This window comes from Megalops cyprinoides, chromosome 7 (assembly GCF_013368585.1).
Source record: "Megalops cyprinoides isolate fMegCyp1 chromosome 7, fMegCyp1.pri, whole genome shotgun sequence".
Taxonomy (NCBI): Eukaryota; Metazoa; Chordata; class Actinopteri; order Elopiformes; family Megalopidae; genus Megalops; species Megalops cyprinoides.
Genome location: NC_050589.1, coordinates 24909412 through 24933977, shown reverse-complemented (window position 1 = coordinate 24933977; position 24566 = coordinate 24909412). Strand labels below are relative to the sequence as shown.

At 42.6% G+C, this 24566-nt stretch overlaps 1 protein-coding gene across 2 annotated transcripts in view; it reads right to left on the bottom strand.

Moving 5' to 3' along the window:
• Nucleotides 1–2071: 2071 nt before the first annotated feature.
• The window catches only part of LOC118780204 (ephrin type-B receptor 2), a 74052-nt gene continuing 51557 nt past the window's right edge, over nucleotides 2072–24566 (bottom strand). The window contains exons 5-15 of one of the 2 annotated variants that reach the window (XM_036532582.1): nucleotides 18034–18158; nucleotides 16003–16165; nucleotides 13427–13535; nucleotides 13070–13137; nucleotides 11207–11329; nucleotides 10655–10902; nucleotides 7655–7870; nucleotides 7200–7349; nucleotides 4684–4877; nucleotides 2978–3133; nucleotides 2072–2404 (exon numbers count right to left, since the gene is read on the bottom strand). In XM_036532582.1, the coding sequence (XP_036388475.1) occupies nucleotides 2296–2404; nucleotides 2978–3133; nucleotides 4684–4877; nucleotides 7200–7349; nucleotides 7655–7870; nucleotides 10655–10902; nucleotides 11207–11329; nucleotides 13070–13137; nucleotides 13427–13535; nucleotides 16003–16165; nucleotides 18034–18158 (1661 nt within the window). In that variant the 3' untranslated portion in view covers nucleotides 2072–2295. The remainder of the gene's footprint in view (nucleotides 2405–2977; nucleotides 3134–4683; nucleotides 4878–7199; nucleotides 7350–7654; nucleotides 7871–10654; nucleotides 10903–11206; nucleotides 11330–13069; nucleotides 13138–13426; nucleotides 13536–16002; nucleotides 16166–18033; nucleotides 18159–24566) is intronic. The other variant, XM_036532580.1, reaches the window with a different exon arrangement.

Here is a 24566-nt window from a genome sequence, read left to right as displayed (position 1 = left end):
GGGCTCATTACGGAGCTACCTAGGCAAAAGGGTCTTGGGAGTATACCTGCTAGCACTTGGAGGAAAACAAGTGGACACCTGAATGTTCATCACATTGTCCTGTCCCAATGGGTCACAATGCCTCTTTCTCATGCAATTGGGCTCCTTCTCCTGATTGGCTGCTGATGTTTCTCTTCCAGGAAGTCACACAATTCCACATACTCAACTACCATTCCAACAGCTGTTGCTGAATAGACACCATGACAAGGCAGTGACAATTCATGACAATTCAGAACCCAAAACACAAACCTCTGTTCCCTTGAGGGTTTTTCTTTTGTTACCAAGCTAAAACCAAATGTGCCAACTAATTTAAAGATACATACATATTCCATGCTGTTCTTGCTGCCCCTGCTTTTTCTGATTAAAAAAGATTATTTGTGCTGTTGTTTTATAAGGCTAAGGGATAAGAGTTTTTCTGCCTTAAAGAGTTAGAATCCTACGGTAACTGTTTCATCAGAACTCCCTCAAAACAATCGCCTCAGCGCTCACTGTGACCCTGCATCTTCCTCATTCTCTCCACCAAGTTGTCATGAAAGGTGCATGTGTTTCTGTGCTTCCAAGGGCTTTCTCTTACAACAACTACACAGCATAAGTATAAAAAGTCCCTTCCATCACAACTGCAATGTACCGCCCAAATGAACAAACTAAATGGCCTTCTGCACCATTTCAGTCAAAATGACGATAATCATGTGTTGTATCACAAATACTAAAACTTCATTATAAAACATTTTCAAAAAAAAAAAAAAGCTTTGAGATTCTCAGATTAAAAGCACATCACCACAGTGTTCTGTAAAGTGTCTGACTCCCTGTGACATCACTCCTTGACTCCGCATGCTCATAAACTCCAACTCCCAGGCTGCACTGGTACCTTTAAAAGCAATAAAGGGAAAGAACTCTACGTAATGTGAAGACCAAAATATCTTTGTACTAAGCATCCTTCTATGTAAACAATATAGGAAAATAACGCTCCAATTTTTTTCTATACAGTACATCCATGTAGGAAGAATGTTTGACACTGTTTTTGTTACTTAATTGTCAAGGTGCACAACGAACATTTTGTAAAAAAAAAAAAAAAAGGAAAAATAATTATGGTAATTAAACTCCCACCAGTTACCCAAAGAAAGTTTGTGTGTCAATAAATCAAATCCTGAAAACACAGCCAAGACTTAGTGACTATGGCAAGCTGTCTCTTGGTGATGACATCACAATGTCAAGTGCATCTGATATGTACAGGATGATGACATCAGAACGGATGTCCCATTTGGCAGGCTGTAATGCATTTAAAAAGGAAGAAAAAAGACTTGTTCAGAGAGCTAAAGAGAAGGAAGCAAAGAAAAAAATATTTATCACAATTTCCACACTGTCAACAATTATTCACTGCAAGAAAATAAAAATATTTGTGTTTGTTGCGTGTGTGAGTGTGTGTGTGTGTCTGTGTGTGTTTCATATGCTTTTTTTTCTTTCTTTGTTTTGTGTTTTAAATATTTTTATCATTGAAGTCTGTAAAATTGTCCATATAGGCAAGTGCTGCAAAAGATGATTATTTAACGTTGATAACTTCTTGTTTTTCCCTCCTATCACAACAGGAGCATATTCAAGATTCAAGAATATCTCCCACAATTCTTCTCCTGTCACCACCATAGGAGCGTATTCAAGACTCAAGAATATCTCCCACAATTCCTCTGTTGTAGATTTCTCTCAGTGGAGGGCCATGTGCATTTCTTTCAATTTTTTCCTTAAATGAAATGAAATTGTCTGACCCATACCGCTTGTGACTTGGGGCAGGGGCTGTCTCTAGTCCTGCCCCACCCATTCTTCTATGGGTGTTTATTCTTTTGCCCTTTTGAAGGGTAGTCATTTCATTCTGTTCACTTTGTGTACATATATATCATCTATATATCATAATATAGATTTCCTCAGGTTTTCCTCTAATGAGATTCCTAGAAAGATTTAAACAAAAACTGGAAGTGGAAAAAACAACTGGGAACTTGTTTTGTGGAAGATCCTTGTTAAAAAAAAAAAACTGCGCTGGTCGTCCATGATCCTCGTCATCTTCCTGTTCTTCTGGGAAGGGGGTGTAGGATCTTCTGCGAGAGACCCCAGAGCAGGACAGAGGGGAAGATAAGGCGGGGAGGTGGGGGGGTTTGGGCGGTTTTGTTGCGTGCTGCTGGGACAGATGGACATTTGGAGGGACAGACAGTCTGACGGGAAGACTGGGCTCAGGGCGCAGTGCTGTCCTCTCCACTCCCGGGGAGGTCAAACTTCAACGGACTGGATCTGGTTCATCTGGGCTCGCATCATCTGTATGCTGTTGAGGATCTTCTTCTGGTGCCCTGCTAGCGTTACCCCCACTCGAAGGATGTCACTGTGGCAAGAGATAGGACAGGACAGGACATGATGATAAATGGGAGATGGGAAGGTGAGGCTTCAGGAGTGCAGCGCAACAGAGCTATCATGTGCTACCAAGGAGTCACCGCTCTGAACCAATCACAGAGCTACAGTGAGGCCAATAAAGCCTTTGATTGGTTCTCATAAATCAACAATTGACAGCAGATGGTCACTTTAAACTTTATGGGGCTCTGGAAATATAACTGGTATTAACAGCAAATCATAAAAGATTAAAAAGCCTTGGAATGATATTTGGATGATGACTTAAGGCATTAACAAAGTCCACACAGCAGCACAGCAACATTAGCAGAACATTATATTCGAGATTGAGTCGAGATTGAATACCTGCATGAAATCACACTAAAACATAATCACTGACACAATCTGAAAAATTAAGTTTTTAAAAAAGATGTTTGGGTGTAATGTACTGTACCTGGATTACAAGGTGCAGCAGTCATAAAATTGTTTAACATTTATTGTTTAACACACACTTTTACCATTGTGAGTGTATTAGGCCTGTTGCAGGACCAGTTCAGGGCCATTCACTTACTCCATAGTCATCTGAGAGACAGCATCAAAGCTACTAAAGTCAGCACTGGCAAAGTTTTCCTTGTACTGGCCCATCTTGATGGCGTCCAGCCACTCGTCCACGGTGCTGAAGCTGGAGAAGTCTGGCACACTTCGGTCCAGGAGAGGTAGGTGAACGCTGGAAACAGGAGCAAGGAGTGAGACCTCTGGCGTCTGATCTGACACAGAACACTTTTCAGATGCACCCTGGGTTGGGCTCTATGAAAACAAAACCCCTGGGACTTGCCATGTATTGACTAAATGTTCTAAGGGCTAACATTCAAAGCACTACTAACTCAGAACATCCGCACATTTCAGTTTAACACCTACCACAAAGTTCATTTTTGAGTACGTACAAACTTACCACAGAGAACAATGTCATTTAAGTTCCATTCAGAAACACATGTAAAATGCTAATTGTGACATGAACTATTGATAATTTTTTCAGAGAAGAGCCCTAAAAGTGTTTTATAGCGCAAATGCCCTTTGTGCAAAGGGCAGAAATGACATAAAGAAAGAAGAGGAATAAGCCTGAGACTAGAGCTCCAACAGGGATGCAGACCATGTCCAGAGGATATGTCTTCATTGATCTGTTTGTGGATTTGGCAAATAGGTGAAGAAGAGCCAGGAACTACGTGTAATATGCAAAAATTAGAGACTCTTTGCATGTAAAACTAAGTGCTCCCCACCACGCAAACTACAGGGCAAGGAATTCAATATATTCAAACATTCAGAGGAACCTGACACTCGTGGAAATACTGCTAAATGTTGTTTTTGTTTTCAACTGTTGAGACTGTTTTAAATCACCATCCGCCCCAAGCATTCACCAAAATTAGTGATCCAACAGACCAACGGGCTTATTTACATACCCGCACTGTGCCAAAAGAAATAAAATGCACGGCGCAGAAGAATTGCGTTATGAATATTAGCAAAAAAAGAGAAACCAAAGCATTTGACCTCATGTTCAAAATATTGTTATTTCAGCCATTTTTTGATGGAAACCAGTTTTTCAGCCTTCGGGAGGGTGTTCACCGTAATGGGAATCATCTTTTCTGGATTTACAGAGAGGACGGGGTTTTTAATATATATATATATATATATATATATATATATTTATATATATATATATATATATATATATATATATATATATATATTCTGTTTATGAAGTCCGGGTGGAGCATGGCCTCACTGCCCTCTGTGTCTCTTCACTGCTCTATGAAGCAGGAAACAAACTGCTGAGCGTTAGCAGAATGACTCGCTTCCGGTTGTGTGTGGAGGGACACAAGGAGCATACATTGGGGGCAGTCAGTGAGGGCGTGCAGAGGAACTAATGAGGCCTACAGCTATTCAATACCCTGACCAGCACAGGGAGGGGTCCAGGCAGACAAGCTTTAGCTGTCCCATGGGGCCCGACTCGGACTAGGGACCTGCCTTGGAGTCATACATCAGAGAGGGGCTCACAACATAGATAAACCAAGAGCCTCTTCTAGGCCCTACACCACACACTCTGCTTACAGATTTACTGTTTCCATTTCCACTTGGAAAGGGAGGCTTAAATCTCATCACTCTGGTAGTCTGTCCTTAACTTCAAGCACTGTAGCTTTGTCACTGAATACTGTAACACCTCCAGTGGTGCTACACATGGACCTCAGTTCACCTAAAGTAGCCCGTCCCCCCAGGCCATACCCTGACGACAGCGGGGTGGTGGCCTTCAGGCTGTTGGGGTTGCGGATCATCTTGTCCAGGGTGTTGACAATCTGGCTGAATTTGGGGCGGTTGTTGCGGTCCTTCTGCCAGCAGTCCAGCATGAGCTGGTGCAGGGCACTGGGGCAGTCCATGGGGGGTGGCAACCGGTAGTCTTGCTCAATGGCATTGATCACCTGCAGGGGGAGACAAAGACCTCTGCAGAAACCATACAGGCCACGAGGCAATATTCAACTTAAGTCAAACCAGCAAAGCAATACTACAGCAATATTTAGTTGGTGTAAATTCAAAATGATTGTCAGGTGAAGTACAGTATGCCTAACAGAGGATACAATCACATGGCTATCACCATCAGATTAGCTAGTTAGTTAAGTTCTAAATGTTATGTTTTGACACAAATAACACTGTATAGCCATTCTTGGATTCCTTCTCAGATAGATTCTGAACAATTCTGATCTTCAGTAGCCAGACAAACAACTGCTAAATATCCCCAACATGAAAACATTTCCATTTCTATACGTATGTGTAGTGAATATGGCTTATAAATTTATAAGCTTATAATTTCTTATTTTCAAAGGAACATACAACTCTAACTGCATCAGGAATCTATTTCTTTGTCAACACTTCAATTTCGTTTCAAACACTTTCTAGAACAACACTCGAAAATTAGTTTCTGTGGTGGAAAGTTGAACTACTTCAGAAAACCAAAAATAACAAACAGTCCTGAAAACTGCAGATGGTAAGAGGTGGAAGGACAGATATTTTTGTCCCTCCTACAGCCGAATGGCTTTGAACACAAAAACTGATGCACTGAATGGGAATGGCCTTGCAGGTGTCTGCACCTGAAAAATAAATACATCTGTATTCCTGTATTGATTTCAGTTTCAGCCTTTGAAATGAAAAGGTGCCAATTTTCCAAACTCACAGCACAAATAATTCTCTAACTGCAATGAACCCTGCAGCCTACCTCAGAGGCTGGATGCTAATAAGCAAACCTGATTATGAGGAACAAAACTTGAATTCTGATGAGTCTGCAGTATTCTGTGTGAGTGAAATCTACCAGTGTGCAGATTCTTTAAGACCTGCAAGTGCAAAAATGCATTGCAGAGAAGGAGTCTTACATGCTTCTTTGAAAACAAAATTTGCTGTGTGCCTTGTGCTATGAAGTACGCTTAAATAAGTCTTCACCCACTTTGCTCCCCCTTCCTCTCCCTCCCATTGATTCTACAGCACATTACCCTGTTGTTCATTCAACAAACGTAAACTGTGACATCCTCTTTTGCCATGCACTGGCCCCTGACCACATGTGAAAAGCGTGGGGACTGACACGGACCATGTCACAGCGATTCAAAGAACAAAAACCCCCCCAAATAATGCAATTATTTTTAAAAGGTTCCGTTTAAAACCGTCCCAAATGAATGGGCTCGACAAGGGAGATTCAGTTAAAGCAACGCATGGTTACAGATGGAAAACTCCATTGAGACTCCTGTTCTCCTCTGCATGTTACTGTGAGGGCCATAAGGCTTTTCCCAACCCCAAACGCAAAATCGCTTACAGATTTTTAGCGAGGAACCTACAATGGGGAGTATTATGTGCTCATGTGACCACTGTGGAGGTTTTCTTTTTCTCAATGCGTATTTGCTTTTCTATTCTCATTTTTCAATAGACAGCATTCGTTACTGCTTCAGCATTTCCTGTATTTTATCATGTTGCTTTTCAGATTTGTTTTCAATGCAAGTTTTTTTAATACTAAGTAGCTTTATAAGAAGAATTACTGGATCACAGCTGGAATATATTAGTATTTGAAAATGTTCCAGAAATGTTCCAGTAGCACTTATGATTCACTTCTTCAACTTGGCATTATCAAACACTGCAGGAAAAAGGTACTTCCCCTTTAAGTCAGGAAAAGAGCAGGGTGTTTCGCAATGTAGATAAAACACATCTTCCATGTCAGATGCGGGAACAGGGGTACCTCACCAAGTACAGTTGGATTTTCGTTTGACAGATAAAAGTGATATTTTTTTCATGTTTTCAATAACAGAAGTGGCAGAGAAAAGTACTTTTTAAAAAGAGCCACAAGGAAATCAAGAGCACAGGCATCTATAAACGGCTGTACACTGTTTATTTATTTATTTTTTTTAAAAAAGCTTCTTCAGAATGACTTTATGCCAAATTGTTTAACTTAGTCCACAAGAAAGCTTATTCACAGACTCAGAACCAAAAAGAACAGCCACTAGGTGGTGTGCAACTCCAGAAGGAAATAAGAACTGTGCTTTTACTTGTAAAATCTGGAAATCTATCCCTTTAAAAGAAGAATAACTTCCATGTCAGTTAAAAAAAGGCATTGATCCCCAAGACAACCTGAAGTTCGGTACTGGCACCATAACATCAAAGTGATTTCATTCAGCCTTACAGTTTCAGATTGAGACTGGACTGAATTGTTTTGAATGGCTTATTGAAAACAAGGAATAACACTTGTCACATTGGGAGATACATACGTCCTGATTGGTCATGTCCCAGTATGGCCTCTCCCCATAGGACATCACCTCCCACATGACGATGCCATAGCTCCAGACATCGCTGGCTGACGTGAACTTCCTGTACTGGATCGCTTCTGGGGCAGTCCATCGAATAGGGATCTTTCCTCCCTACAAATGCCACAAAACGTTCAGTCAGAGCTGCATGATGGTGACTGAATAGACAGCAGGCAGGACTCTTGTGCTGTTCACTGTATAAGGGGGCAGCAGTGTGCATAGCGGTAAGGAGGCTGCTGGTGCAATTCCCAGGTGGGGAATTACTGTTGTGCCAAATATCCAGCTGTATAAATGGATGATCTGGACAGTAGCATCTTCGGCAGAAATAATGTGCTTTGAGGGCAGAAAGGAAGTCAACAACTGCTGATACACAAAGAGAATGAAATGCATTCTGGGGCTGGTATGGTGCGGATGCTCACCAGAGCGCTGGTGTAGGTGGGGTCGGAGGTGTCGTCCTCCAGGAAGCGGGACAGGCCAAAGTCTGACACCTTGCACACCAGGTTGCTGTTGACCAGGATGTTGCGGGCGGCCAGGTCACGGTGCACGTAGTTCATGTCTGAGAGGTACTTCATGCCAGCTGCGATGCCGCGCAACATGCCCACCAGCTGGATCACCGTGAACTGCCCGTCGTTTTGCTGGAAAGCACACAGAATCCGCCGAAGCATTAACGTGGCCACCGATTCCTGTGGCCACAAAGGTGGTACTGAGGTGTGGCAGTTAAAATGCTTCGACCAGACAGCTGCAGCTTCAATGCCCAAGTAAGCCACTGCCATTCAGTACAGTACTGTCTATATTGCCTTTGTGAAACATATGCAAATATAAGGAATATAAATCCACGGTGCCTGCCAAGCAAATTACTATTACTACTGTCACCACAACAATAATAATAATAATAATAAAAATAATAATAATGATGATGATGATGGTGATGATGGCTGTGAGCCAGTATTAGGACTCCTCTACTCTCATCTGTTCCAGCTGAGCTCTGCGCTGCTCATGTGGTGCTGCTGGGAGTCAACATCTGGCCCTGCAGAATGCCCCTGATCCAGCTGTGCTCCCGGCAGCAGGCACGCAGAGAGGTGGGTCATGTCAGATGTAAGACTCAGACCTAGTGAGGGGCTCCAGTCAATAGCGGAGAGAAGGGTTCGGCCTGGGTCCTGCATCTCAGGGTGAAAGCAAAGCCAAACGACACCCTCTTCTTCCCCGGTGAACCTGCTTTTCTCCGCAAAGCTGTCCTGCTTTTCCACAGAGCAAAGTCCCTCATTAACTGTGAGTGTAATTCCTCTCACGTCTCACCTATAGGTACTCCTTTGCTTTTTAAAAGCTCTGTATTCCCTAGCAAAAAAAGGACGAACCTATTGACACATCCAAATATGAAGCGCCCTTCACGTCATCTGTGCATGTGTGCAAATAGTCTCAATAAGGACACTCTCGTAACCAGAGAGAGGCAGTCTGGATCTCACAAACTTACTATCTTAAGTTGCATCACATTGGATATCTCTTCTGTCTAGCATTTCATCTGTATTCAGTATTTCAGCAATGGATCAGAGGCTTCTTGTTCTTTCACACAGTGCATTTGGAAAGATAGCATTTTTTTCGAATTCATCATTTTTTGTTTTTGTAGCATCTCAGCCGGCCTGTCTCGCTTCATTCTTTCATTTGGCCTGCATCGATCGCTTCCCCCCCCATCTTCCCTTTTCCCTCCCTCCACCCTACAGACAGCCATTAGCGCGAGGCTGCTCATAACGCGTGACTCTGGAGAAAGGAGCTCAGCTGTCAATTGGACTCCGTCTGGACCCTCCCACTGTGACTTCTCCCTCTCTTCACTTCACTGCAACGTGTCTCACAGGGCTGTCAGCCCAACTCTTAAAACACTGAAGTTTGTTGTCAAACACGTTCAACTTTGGGCTGCACGGTCGAGTTATTTTAGTGCAGTGTATGTGTCATCGAATGCTGAAGTGAAACATTCAATATTGAAGTCTTTGTCATTACCGAAGGCTTCAAACTCGAGAGCAGGCTGATATATCATGGAGTTTTTGAAGGGGAGAGAAAACTAGTTTTGAACTGACGACGGTAACCAACACAATGATATGTTGACAGGTAATCATAGCTCATTTTCTAATCTGTTAGATGTATTTTTTTCCCCAAAGCAAGAGTTTGCTTGTGAATTCTCCTGTTAAGCCCTTTCGTTGTTGTCATCTCTGGAGCACATCAACGTCTTCTCCAAAACTTTTAAAAGTGTGTGTGTGAGATCATTCAAAGACCATTTTGACGAGGTAAAGGAAATATTAATGTCAGCTTTGACAGGAAAAGGGCACAGGTCATCAGTGGATGTGTCTGTTAATTTCAGGGATCTCTGGGATCTCTGACGTAACTCACAATTTCAGCTAGCCCTCAGAAATGGATCAAGCTGCAGAAAAATCTCCCCGTTGGATTTGCCTATTTCTCCTCCATCTAAATGTCAGTCAGGCAGTGTTTCACTGTACCTTTCAGAGGAGTTGCTGGACACTTAGGGAGTTGGCTAACATTTAAACATGGAGCACTCTAACATAGCATAACATAGTGGCTAGTTATGCAGACAGGACATGAATCATGTAGGAATGAAAGTTGCTGATTAATTTCATCACTCCCTCAACTCGTTTAGCATGAGTGAGTGACATACAGTAACTAATGGGTGAAAAAGTACCTTGTTAGTTTGAAACACTGATTGAAACTTGGCATACATTTGAAAACCTTCCTCAAAACATAGGCCTCTAACATTGTAGATAATCATCCCATTTTTAACTGCCATAGATATGCCAGTAATACTAATGCTTCTTGGCAGACTCAAGGTACTGTTTCATGTGCAAGTATGGTTTCACTTTTAATAGCTGATCAAATTAATGATGGAAAATTCTATAAAATTTAAGATTTCAAACTGTAAAAGGACATAAATCGATATCAAAAATATATTTCTAAATCATGATGGATGGAGGTGAAGCATTCAGAATAAGCATATAAAACAAATACTAAAACAAATATCTTCTTTAGGTTAGAAATATTGAAAACCATTTGGGGTTTCTGAATCCCAGTCTCTGGAATGTCACTGCTGCTTCGATGAATAATGCATGGGATTATAAAATATTGACATTAAAAAAACATTGTGGTGACTGTGCATTTTGTGACAGAAATCAAAAGAATATACTGCATCTTTAAAAATGGAAAGCAAAGTCTTTGTGTGCCCCGTGATTCTGTTAGTAATCACAGGAGCAGAGTTGAACGGCAAAAGAGATGGACCAACTTTTCATACCTCTTTTTTTTATAGCTGATAGACATGCATAAATTAGATAGATTGATGGAGGGAGTAGGAGGGAGGGAGAAGGAGAGACAGCGAGAGAGTGAAAGTAAGAAGGACAGAGAGAGAGAGAGAGAGCACTCACCCTGAGGAAGGAGTCGAGAGAACCATTCTCCATGAACTCTGTGATGATCATGACTGGGCTGCTCTTGGTGACCACGCCCTCCAGGTGGATGACGTTGGGGTGGTCAAACTGGCCCATGATGCTGGCCTCGCTCAGGAAGTCCCGCCGCTGCTTCTCTGTGTACCCCGACTTCAGCGTCTTGATGGCCACAAAAATCTCCCTTTTCCCTGGGAGTTTCAGGTTCCCACTGCACACCTCCCCAAATTCCCCTGCAGGACAAAGACAACCAGTCGGAAGCAAATAAATGGCAAAGTTGCTGCTGCTACCAAAAATATTTAGTCAAATATTTGCCTACTGAAGTTAGTTAAAACATATTTCAGAACATGAAGCTACAGGCATCTCTGGCTTACAGATTCCTGCCCAACGGTAGGCCTGAATGGTCTGCGAAAGGGCCTGGGTCAAATCCTTCAATTGAATTTTGAGTGTGTGGCTAAAACATGCCCGCTTCCTCATCTCTATTATGGCTTTTGCTTCTTTTTTGGCTGGGTCCTCAGTTATTGTCACTACCCTTACCTGCGCCGATGACCTGTTCAATCTTGACACAGGAGATGTCGATTTCCTTGGCGAACTCGCGCACTGCCTCGTTGGGGTCCTCATACGTGAACGGATCGATATAGATCTTCATTCCTGGAGTCACTTGAAAAGAGAAGCAGCAGTTATGATTCTCATGGAACCAGCAGCAGGCCCATTTCACCCAACACGGGTGCCTATTCAATCTGCCTGTAGTGCCTCATTCTTCACTTCCAGTCAAAAATGTAAGCAAATGTTGGCCTTTTTTTTTTATTCCTCTTCACTGATTTTTAGCAACAGCCAAACTCATGAAGTTGTCTGAATTTTAAAAACACTCGCTTATATTTGATAAATAAAAATATCTTGTGGTAAGACTGATTAGACGACATACTATGCACTTACTCAAGGTTAGGACCAGTGGAAGGGAGAAAGCTTAAACTCTTTTGAAACAGAAGGCAGAACAAGGTAAGTGCTGAAAACAGATGCTCAGATATTGCATCTTCAATAATCTTAACATAGCACAATACATAGAGATCAAAGAGAGCTGCAGATGCTAAATGTGGAATGGTGTAGACTAGAGCCAGGTCTGAGCCACCGAGATAGCGGATGCCAGAGAAGCGTGGAGCAGGATAAAGCCCGGGAGAATCAGGGACAATTGCCGCCTCGGGCTGAAGGATGACAGACAGCTGGGACCTGCAGGCTCCTGTAGGAGTTTACACCACGTGTACCACCTGAATCACACCTCAAGGAAGTTCAAACGCACTGGGCCAGAGCTGAGCTTTTACCGGCACTGAGGGAGACACTTATCGCTGGGTCCCGCTCCCAGAAATAAATTGGCTCTCTTAAGTCTAGATGCCGGGCAAATTGGCTTAAGACAGCCTTTGAAAGTGTAGAGGGACTTAAAAATCCCAGGTTTCAAATCCGATTACTTGGAATCTAAATACTGTACTGCATCTGACTCCATACTTTTCTGACAGCAGATTTGGTCACGGGCACAAAACCAGGCTAAGACCTCACACCACAACAGTGCAATATTACACACAGGGTGGGTCAGCACTCCCATCAGTAAAAAGGGAGTCAGAAATAAGCTACACACCAAGCTAAAAATTCTTTGGTCACACTTAATTTGAACGGTTTGCTTTTACCGTGAATGCTGATTGATGTAGTGAGACATGAGACTTGCTTGCAAAAAGTTGCAGTAAGGTTATGCGAGGTAGGTAGAAAATTGGTTACAAACTGTAAAGTGAACAGTTTGAAATTATTTAGTAATAACTGTTTGAACTCTGTTTGGCTTTGTTCTTTTGAGCAAATGTTTTAATATGAGAATTCTGTTTTGATTCATTAGTATTTATGTATTTTCATTTTCTAGAGGTAGTGATAGAGATATAAAGGGATATTGACTAGTAAAACGGACTACAGAGTAGTACATAGTGCTATGCAATGGTATACAGTGCTATGACGTGGAATGGGAGGTTGTAGAGCGATACCGAGGTGCATACAAAGGGATATAAATGGGTATAGACATTTCTAGAATGCTATATAGTGGTACACAGGGATACAGAGTGATGCGGCGAAGTACAAAGGAATTAAAGATATATATAGACAAGTACAGAATGGTACAGAATGGTTAAGTGGAGTCCAGAGTGGTATAGAGGAGTATAGGGTCCTGTAGAGGAGTACAAAACGATATAGAGTGGCAAAGTGGAGATCAGAGTCCTATAGATGAGCATAGGGTCCTTAAGAGGAGTACAGAATGGTATAGAGATGTATGGAGGCGTAGAGAGTGTTATAAAGTGCTCTGAATGGGTATAGAAAGGTAGAGGAGTGTGAGGAGAGAAGGGTGGCTGAGACAGAGCGGTTACTCACTGTGGCCACTGGTGTAGTGCTGCAGCTTGTCTGTGTACTCAGAGTCTGCCCTCTCAAAGCCCCTCCTCCTGAGGACAACACAAATACCTATAACAATGGCCTAAGGGGAGGAGTGCGCACGCCCTCAAACCCTGAGCTATACTGTGCCACCTCTCTAAGCAACAACACCATTAATCAATTATTGCGTTAAACCTGCGCACAAAAGCTGTGTATTCTGGTGAAAGTACAAAAAGGAAATGAAAACTACTAACTTTGTGTTCTTACATGGGCTGGTTCATGCAAAGTTATTTAAAATTTGAAAATTAAAATAAAATAAATGTCTTAAAACCTGAAGGACTGGAAAATGGGATGAGTTACCGGTTGCAGACAATGATGATGACCACTACAGCAATGAGGAAGACAAGGCCTGCGGCGGAAGAGCCAATAATGAGCGGGAGCTTCTCCTGGAGGCTGGTTTTATATTCCTCTGTGAACACACAGACCGGAGAGAGTCAAAACCTGACAGCACATCTACCAAAGAACAGACTCATTTCTGCACACTGAACCCCTCAGAGTATCATTGCTACACATTTAATGCGTCAGAGTCAATACTGCAAATTTAACACAACAGAACCAACATTACACAACAAACACAGAATGGAGCCAATTCTATATATTTAACACTTCAGTGTTATTATTGCATATATAACACAAGACAGAATCAATACTGTAAACCTACCATAGCAATTTCAGTACTGCATATCACACAGAACAGTTCCAGTACTCTCAATAATGCACATCTAACACAGAGCAGTAAATTCTGAACATTTAACCAGTGTGTTATTAGTGATCATCTAACATGAAACAGAGTCAATACTGTACACATAACACAACACAGAGTCAATATCACACATCTGTCAACTCCATGTGTGTGGGTAGATTTAGCAAGCATTCATACATCAGCCTTGTAAAGGCAGTTGGTATGAGCTTGGTACAGTATGTTCAGCTTAACACTTTTCCCTGGGGTTCATTTTCAAATGCTTACTGGCTCAGTTTCAGACAGATCAAGATACAGGCTACAAGTAAAAGGATAACTGTCAGGTAAACAACTGATAATCCTTTTCGGAAAACAGGCCTCAGCATACTACAGGGACTTCATTACATTATTCAGGACTGAGTCTGTGCAGTGCTTAAGATACCCCAAGCTCCTGCAGGCATGGAGGACATAACCACTTTCAAAAGGGCCGTCTGCTGTCTTGGAGCTGCTGGCTGTGAGACACTGGGTGTCAGGGCGGGGTGCTGGGGAGTACTGAAGGCTTGAGGACAACATTACGCAAGTGAGTGTCAGCAGTTAGGAGGCGTTCCGGTCATTCATCACGCCAAGCGGCCCTGCCATCGCAGACTCCATGATGGATGCATCCACTTCCAATCCCAGGCCCGCAGGCCTGGACGTATGCCCCAGGAGTGGAGGTAGCATATGGGGGCCTTATGAACGAGCACAGCTTTGCCAAATGGAGAGGGGGCGCCCCCCTATATTTCGTGCCTTCAGGATGCTTCTGCGGTGCACAGACGGTTTGGGAGATGGGCCGAGGTGGGGGGGCTGGGGGGGCAGCAATGGGGGGGTGGGGTGGTGCTGATGCACTGTCTGACTGAGGTAATTAAGGGCCTTCCAGGCTTTGCCGAGATTCGATGTAGTCTTGGCTGCTGATGTGGGCTGATATAACACACACACATACACACATGCACGCACACACACACAAACATATACGCACACACACTCATTGCTGCCAAGTCTCTGTCCAATCGACCGATGCCGTCAGCACTCTGTGTTTAGTCCCTGAGAACCACAGTTCGAGAGTCTGACTCCTTTTTCATTCGTGAGAAGATGGCACTGTACGTGCGTGCGGTGTATATTCTTGCTCTGTTCTATTTAATGCATTATAGTAGCGCTGTCCATTGGTTTTCCAATATGGATAACCACAGTCAGCCTGTCTTCTTTATTGCCTAGGTCCACCCTAGATGGTGTCAGTAGTAACACTTCAGAGGGACCAACCTGATGCAAAATGGAAGCTAGAATCTGAGATAGAGAGATCTAACACATGAATCGCATCACATGAGAATGTTGCTATGTAACTATGCCTTCAGAGTAAGATTTGTGGAGAAGGGGAAACAGCAGGTGAAATGAAGGATGAGGAATAATTTATATACACCAGTATGGGATATTTGATGCAAGGGGGGGGGGGGGGTTCAGGAGGTCCTTAATGGTTCCCGTTAAATTACTGCGATTGTCTCTGTGAGAACAGTCCGTGATGGCTCTCCTCTCCTCTCCAGTCTGTGAGCACTAGAAGCGCCATGGCGGCGTTCAGACAGGACCTCGGAGAGCGATCAGGCTAATTATGCCCTTGAGTGAGGCAGGTAATGAGGTGTTTGGATAATGCCTGGCCCGGCGTGCTGACCTCATCTCTGATACCTTCAGATGAACAGTAAGGTAGTACAGCCCTGAGTATCTCTCTACAGCACTCTCCCCTTTAATCTAATCCCTGACTCCCAGAATTCACTCTGCTGTGATCCACAGCCTTCTGTCTTTCTGTTGCACATGACATCGTTGCATGCACGTAGCTCTTAAAAAAGTGTGCATTTCTGTAAAAGCGTGAGAAATTGTATATAAATTATTCAAAGGAAATTCTCAGGAGTAAAAAAACAGAGCTTTATAACTCAAACAAGCTACTGCAAACCAGGTAAAATACTTGATTAACATGCGGAAGCACTTATGCTCAGCGGCTGCATTTTGAATTATGCAGCAAGCGCATGTCATTCACCACTAGCTTATGTAAATACTTTATATTACATGACATTCCACATAACATGAAGCAATAATCACAAAGACCAGAAACATGAATCAGGATTGTAATAATAACATTCGACATTGGCTCAATATGTGAACAGGCCCACACCTTCAGTCATGGTCTGGAAGTACATCTTGCCACTGTAGCGTCCGAATCCGGCCACCGTCCTGGCTCGCACTTGGAACACGTAAATGGTCCCCGCCTTGAGCCCGCGGATAACCACCGTGTTCGTCTGACTCCTCACCGTGGAAGAATTGTATTCTGTCTGGTCCTGCAGATAACAATAGGGAAAGAGCTAGCACATTACTCACAAAGGACCACAATACCCATCACCACAAGCAGAGCCCCGCCAGTTAAAGGGTGAGTTCAATAGGCCAATAAGCTAACCCTTGTGCGACATTCCACACAGGGCCTGATGGGAGTTGAAGTCCATAGCTAGCCCACTCCAGGGACAGACGCAGTCATATGGTAGGACTTATCAGCACCCTGCTAGCTCAGTATGGTTGCCAGTGCATTAGGAACACAAATGGGTGCTGCAGTTTCAAGCGGCTGGTGTCTAATCAGTCACGCACGACCCGGCAGCTCCTCCGGCAGTTGTCATGAGCTGAAATGAACAGCCTTCTGGAGGGGAAGTGCTTGGCAGTTTTAGGTTAACCGATACTCATTCGTCTTAAGTGTGAGTTGGAGTGATTGCACCAGCGTTTGGAGGCGACCCAGACGTTTTACACAAAGCCATCATTCCGCAGAGGTGGCGGCGGCGGCATTCCAGTCTGCTGTGCTCTCTTTTTCTCTCCCCCTCTCTTTCCCTCTCTCCATCTCCCTCTCTCCCCCTCTCTCCATCTCCCTCTCATCACTCAGGGCTGAGAGCTGAGCTCCTGCAGAGGCAAGGCGACATGTGTTTCCCCAGATTCCCCTCTCCTTTGTGTCTGAAAAGCGTAATCCAGGGTAGTGTCTGTGTGTGTGTATGTGTGTACATACCGATGCATGCACGTCTCTATGGTCTGTATGCAGGTCTATAAGGATGTGCTGGTGTAGGTGAGTGTGCATATGTATGTGCATCCATGTGTGCATGCATGTCTGTGGGTTTATGTGCATGTGCCTGTGTGTGTGTGTGTGTGTGCGCGTGCCTGTACGTGAGTATGTGGGGGTGTGTGGTTTCAGGAGGGTAGCTGTGGGATTCAAATCTACCTCTGGCACTCAAACATCAGTCGAATTTGAAGAGGATGCTTGTGAAATGCTATTTTTAGAGCACTCATCAAAAGCACTCCACCGTTATATCTGCACACCTTCCCACCAACTCTGTGCAGCCACAGACTGTAACTCCCAACTATACAGCCACTACATGCTTCAACACCCAACTCTATAGCCACTACGCACTCCCAGGTCTGCAGCCACTACGCACTTTAACTCCAAACCCCATAGCTACTATGCACTTTACCTCCCAGCTCCACAACCATTACCTACTTTAACTCCCAACTCAACAGCCGCTATGCACTCTAATGCCTTACTCAACAGCCACTGCACACTAAGTCCCAGCTCTACAGCTAGTACACCCTGTAACTCCCAACTCCACAGCCATTCTGTTGCTCTCCCTGAACATACAACCATGCTTCTGTAGGCAAACTGTGCTGACACACCGGAAATAATCACATGTTAACCTGACAAAACCTAGTCTATAGAGCATCTAATTTCAGCATTCACCTTTGGTGATTGGTGATTCTGTTGTAGCTCAGATGTGTGGATGGTGGATCAGTGGTTGTTGGGGCATGTGACTGGTGAATAAGCTGTAGCTTAGCCATGTGGACTGTGTGGTATTTCAGGTTGGTTTGGTGGTGTGTGGTAGTCGAGGTCTGTAGATTGATGGTTGGGAGTGAGATATGTGGGTTTGTGGATCTGTAGTTGTGCACAGGTCTGGTTTGGTGATTGTTGGTCCGTGGTTGTTTCCGCAGTGTGGAGCAGTGGGTGTGTGGTAAATGAGGCACATGGATTGGTGGTTCAGTGGTTGTTAATCAGTGTGGATTATTATGTGCTTGTGCATTTGCTGTGATTGAACAGCACAGATCGGGTGTATTGGTGTGTGCTTATGGTAACTAAGCAGTAAGGATTGGCTGGACTGGATGGTCAGGTGACTCCACATACCTTCTCGTAGTACTGGAGCTCATAATCCAGGATGACTCCATTGGGCTGGTCTGGCTGGGACCAGGAGAGAGTGATGCTGTCCACTGTCCTGCTGACCTGATGCATGATGGACACAGCTGAAGGAGCTGCAGAGATAGAAAATATAAGAAAGAAACAAAGAGAGAGGGTGGTTAAATAAATCAGATAAGTAAGAATGAAGGTGAATGACAGCATAAGACCAGCTAATCACAGCCCAGTTTTGGGCACCACAGTTAAAAGAGAAACAGGCATGGTGATAATCATGTTATGGTAAACTCCTCTGCAGCTTCAGCCTGCATCTGAGAGAGGTACTGTTTTCATTGTTTTTCAGCAGGAAGTAGTGGTCTCGCCAACATTTGAGTCAGAAATGGTCCATCTGGACCAGAAGTTAGGCCATCTAAAAATGGAAACAGTGATGCACACTCACATTGCTGTGCTCATACACAGATACATAAATATTAACATCTTGAAAGGAGCATTTGAATAAAACACAGAGAAACAGCAATGGGCTATTGCATGGCTAGGTGTGCTCCTTGGTGCCTCATGAGGCTACAAGCAACAGAACAGACAGTATCAGAGCTGAGTGCTTTCCTGCTCTTGGATCTGTGATTCATCTGTGAGAGACACACCAAAGCGCATTCCCCCACGATACCGTCATGAGCAATGCGCCTCATTAGTGCTCCATTTCATTGGCTGTGTACCCCGACTTTAAAGGCAGTGGAACAAATGCAAACACATTTTGTAAACAAACACGACAAATGCCATCCAGCCCAAACCCCGAACGCACCATCAACTGACCTTTTTAAGGTTCCAGCTCTGCCTTTACGGCGGGGTGACAAATTTGTTACTACTGACAGTAGGAAACAGAAAGCTAAAAACATTCAAATATAACAACATGGGCCAGAAGTAGAATCACCAAATGCAGTAAACTGCAGTAGTTATTTGATGATGGGTAATAATGGGAGGATATAATGGGGGATCCAGAAGGTGTATTTTGTTCTGACTGATAGTGCTGTGCATGTCTTGGCCGCTGCTTGCGATAGTAAAATGTCACTGTATAATGTAACCGCAATTTGGCACAAGGTCACGTCTAATGTTACCCAAACTACTGTGTCTGAAACGAAAGGCTTCTTCCAGTCCTGGAATTAAATTAATTGGTGCTTGTAAAAGGTCCTTGTATAGAGCACTTGGTGCAAGTAAACAGGCTACAGAAGACAAAACGCCCAGTCTTTAGTCGTGCGGCCAGAATTTATGGCTGCTGGCTTATGGGCTAGGCATACAACACTTTGGCAGCGGCTTACTGTGTTGAGCACGGAGGGGTCTCCTGAGCCCACGCTATAAAGACAAAACTATCAACCGGCTGCATTCGCCGCGGAAAATCCTGAAATGGGAAACCCTGGCAGAGCCTTGCTTTTTCAGTAACTACTCAGCCCTGTAAAATCTGTGAACGCGAGGGCTGTAGATTTTCAAACGGTGTTTAAAGTACGTTCGATTAAACCTTGTTGCTTCTGAACCCAATCCCGCATCGGAATTATTTCCACATGGTGCCCCGACGCTTAAACGGTTATTGGTGAGCGCTGGGCCTATTTCTTTTATTCCTTCTTCTTTTTTTTCTTTACAGGATTCCACTCATTTCCATTCGACAACATATTTACATCAGGTAGTCAGGCATATGGATTCCAGTTCCAGGCAGGGCACGCCATCAGAGATCGCTAGTCACAAGGTATGAGGCTAATATGTGTGAAATGTTTAATTCAGTCATAGAGAATTTAGAGAGATGTTTCAAATTCACATTACATTCACTGCGCATTGTAGACACTGCTCTCGTCCGTTGTCTTGGCTGAAGATGAGAGCTGATATCGCCCACACACTCTTGCCAACCTTGTCAATGCTCAACAGGCAATGTACGCAGATCTTGTGAGAAGCTTATTCTCTCCCTAAAGGACACTAACACTAGAGTCTGATTTCTACAGTTTTTTTTTCTTTGTAGAGATAACACTATACTGTTTGTCAAATGCAGTGTCCTGCAGTCCTTAAGGGGCACCTCAGGCGATACTATATGGAAATAAATCAGACAGAAAGTCTTTGGTTGGACATACCAAGCATTTTAAGGCCTTAGAATTATAGGGTTCTACCTGGAATTTCTGTCAAAAATGACTTATTTCAGTGATAATGCTCTTTGCAATGTCATCTTCCCAGACAATAGATCAAACACTTAAGATACCTTTTTTAAAGCAAATTAATACTTAAAAGAGATTTTAAAATTCTGATAACTCACAACCATACTTTCTAGAGAAAGAATTTAATTTCAAACTTCTAATTTACTTCACAACAAGATTACTTTTGGAAAAAAGTTCCTTTTTTAACACTAATTTGGCAGATATGGAGGATGACCCCATTCATTGACATGGTATACGCATATTTCAATCAAAAACAAATAAAGCAAATGCCTTAATATATTTAAGTTGTACAGATGCCAGATTAAGAGCTGCTGAAGCTAGTCCTAAGGGTTCCCTCGGTAGTACTTTGACCACCCACAGAAACATAGTTTCCTGGCAGCTCATTACAGACACAGGGACTGCTGTTTCAACCACAATCCAGGACACAGAGATAATAAGACCCTTAATTTTAGACAAAAGCTAGCTTTCGCTGTTATGGAGAGCGTGCATTTATTACATATAAAATTGCCTGGGTGTACAGTAATTATACCATTCTTCAAGTGTTTGCCACACAACAGCGTTTGGTGTGACGAGGGTAATCATAGCTAATAAATTCTTGTCATGAAGCCTTTCGGCTTTTCCAAACAATTGCCTTTCATGGCGCCGTGATGAACTTTCTTTGTCAAGAATAATGATATGTGTTTGACTTTTCTCCGGGCGGTGCATTCACTCTAATTGAAATGATTGTACGTGCGGTTCAGAGAATTCATGTGTCTGGGGACAAACTCATCCAGAGATGCCTGATGATTAATTTGTTTTCAGAGCATGCAGGGTTTGAAAAGAGATTTGTGCTGGACACAGCTATGTCTACAGAAATGTAGCCAAGAGTCTTTCAGAACTCCAGAAATAGTTAATTTAATTAATAGCCCTCTATATTTTTACTTTTTCAAAGTTTAGGTTCAACATTAACAAGAAAAATGTATTGAGGACACAACTAACTAGAGTCTTAAACAGTCCCATTACTCATAGTAGGTACACAGTAGATGCTTTATTACGACAAAGTTACCTCTGGATTCAATCAAATCTTCAGAGGCATCTTAAAAGAAAAAAACCCTTTGTTGTGGCATGGTGTCCGATTTTTGATTGAATAGCACTTTACCTTAGCTTGACTTAGTGCTTTTGATTAAATCCAGGGGTAAGTATTGATACCACATGCAAAGACAGTTTACATTACATATCCTGAGATTCATTCTAGCATGAATATACAAAAATGTATCATAGAACAGCCAAAGATTTAACAAAGGCCTACATTATGACAGACAGAAATATCAGTAATCAGTAAAAGACAAAACATTTTGATAAAGCTGTTCTGAGTGATTCAAAACATCTTTTGGCCCTACAAACATACCAAGCTTCCTTCAATCCCAGTACATCTTATTTGCATTCACTGCCCAGTCAGTACATGACTAACTCCTCAACCATTTATGCTTCATCCTTTACCCATTGTGCTATGGGTCATTCCGGCCATAGCTTTCTCCACACTTCTCTCAGAATGGATGCCCCAACCGATTTTTGGCCCTACCCACCTGGCCAAGACCAGCTACTGATATTGAATGTCAAAGAGTGAGCCAATTGTGTGCCACCTCATGGGGCTTTTAAAGCGTGGAGAGCATGATATACATTGGCCGCAGAGATCTTCTCCTGTAGTAGAAAGGAAGTGGGCCAGTCTGGACAGTAATCTGTCTAAGGCATTGTGCGAAACTGAATGGAAAATGGGGGTAGTAATGACACAGAGCAGGAGGGCAACATTTTGGCAGTTTATAGTGATGGTGTGCTTTGGTCAACTGAAAAAGCAATCAGCCACACATTCTCTTCCATACTAGGTAAAGACCTCTGCAAGCAGCGCACCCCATGAGTAAAATAACATGCAAAACAGTAATAAGACATGTAAATATGCTTGTGATTACTTAAAGACATTATGCAAACTGAATCAACCCCTCCCTGCCACGTAAACTCAAATCTGGGAAGCCAAGTTGTCTGTGACCTCCGTGTCACTGAGTCCCCAATTTTAGGGTTCTTAACTTTATAACCATATGTTACTTAGCTCATTGAAAGTCATGGAAATGTACTGTATGCAGTACAGTGATTGGGTAGAGGAATAGTACTACAGTATGAGCAGGTAAGAAGTCATAAATCCTGCTGTCTCCTGCATTAAAAGGAACTCCACAACAGAGCGGGACAGATCTGTTTTCCTGGAGCTCTGCTGCAATGGGTATTTTATCATTCCTCTCTGCTGCAACTGGTATTTTACCCTTGGTCCTCCCAAGCAGACTGCATCGACTTCCTGCACAGAGCAGTTTTGATTTATGGCACACACACACATATAAAACTAGTGCTTTTATAGAGAACAGTGCACATTTGCATGCACTTCTGGTATGCTGGATGAAAAGCAGGCTGGCAATTATCCCTGGTTTCCATCTGTAATGTATTTGGGGATTTTTGTCCTGAAGAGTTTCCACAGCAGTAAACTGCAACGTAACATCTGAGCTAATCGCTCTTTAAACCATCCGTATTAGAGAAAACTGGAACATTAACATACATAAGGACCCATCGTAGGCTAATTTCAAAACAGGCACTTCAAAGATTCCATAAGTCTCCAAACAACAATCGCTCAAAAACTTGCATTTTGACTCTAAGCTCTAAGCATTTCTAATTACTGTAATAAGGAGAAACAATGAAAGCTTCATATGGATGTTACTCATACTTTAAAGCCAGAGCTTCCTAAACCTGTTCTAGGGAACTTAAGTGTGTTTGTGCTGCTAAAAAGTAAATAAGCAAATAAAGGCATTCCTCAACTTAGGTTTGCTAATTTATACATTCTAGCATTTAAGAAGGATCAATCAATTAGGCATTCCCTTAATTAATTGCTTGGGCGCCAAGAACAATTCTCTAAACGACTAATTAAGCTTCACAAAGGTAAATCAATATTAAACAAATGCTTCCAGACAACCTCTCTGAAGTGCTTTAACAGGCTAGCATGACCACACTGCAAGTTGGAGAAATGTGTTGCCTCCATATTAATTGCTTTATTTTTCTTAATAAACAGTGGGATATCTACTGAGGTAATTAAGGTTAAGCACCATGCTCTATGGTAGAAACATTTGTGTCAAACACAAATGTCAATACTCTATACTTTCACTTCATAAAAAATACTTAGATCATAAAGGACTTAAAACAAAACTCAAGTGATGTCAAATCCTGATCAGTGCAGTATTCAATGAACGGTTCAATCAAACGCAATTTGTTTAAAGTAATTTGACAAAAAAAAAAAAACAATTTTCACAGAATGTTTCACAAAGCGTTCCAGAATTATAACAGACACAACATGAAACAGAATGGCATAACATGAGCAATGATGCAATAAGAAATGGTAAGCAAATCACATAAAGTGACAGCACTAAAAGAAATGAGATAGCAAAGTATGTTGGAGCTGTGCTGTTTGAACATAGAGGTTCCGATGCATTACCATCATTTACATAAGCCTGGCTCTAGAGAAGACTGAGCCACAAAAAACAATCCAACGATTATGAGTTTTACACCAGATACACAGAAAACAGCTGCAAACAGTCCCGACCTTCCACGGAAGGAGAGACAGAGGAAATGCAGGCAAACCACAGCCAGGCAGAAGCTTATCAATCTTCTCAACAAATAAGACATCAAATGAGCAGAAATAAAACAACAAGCACACAAGGAGTCTTAAGTCTAATGAGTAGCTAGTGTTGTAATTGTCATCATCAGGGAGAACAGTGTGGGGATGAGCACTTACATCATTTACAGTTTCTTCAGATAAGATGCTTTGCTTCACTACAAAAGATATACAGTCCTGTGCCTCATTTCACTAATTTCCTGCACATTTGTTTAAAAGATGTATGAGTACATACAAAAAATTCTTTCCACTGCCTCAGTTTGTGGCATGTTAACGGGTTAAGCTTTAACTCCAAACTCTAAAATCTGTAGCCAGTCTGATATTGACACACGTTATCAACATTAAGTCCTTTTCCAAGAAGAAAAATAAACTGAACAACCCTTGTGTCATTTGAAGATGAAAGAAGAAATGGAAAATTACCATTTTCCAAAGGTTTTAATTTTTTATAATGACTATGAAATATATTTATGGATGATGAAACAAGATGAAATGTTGTATCCCAGAGGATCAATGTTCAAAAAACGACTAGCTGGTACAGGTGGTTTTATTTTTTTATACATCCCATTTGAGGCTGATCAAACATGTTCGAAAGAAAGGCTTCAGTTACAACCAGCATATGATGCAGACAAAGGATTAACACAAACCCACAA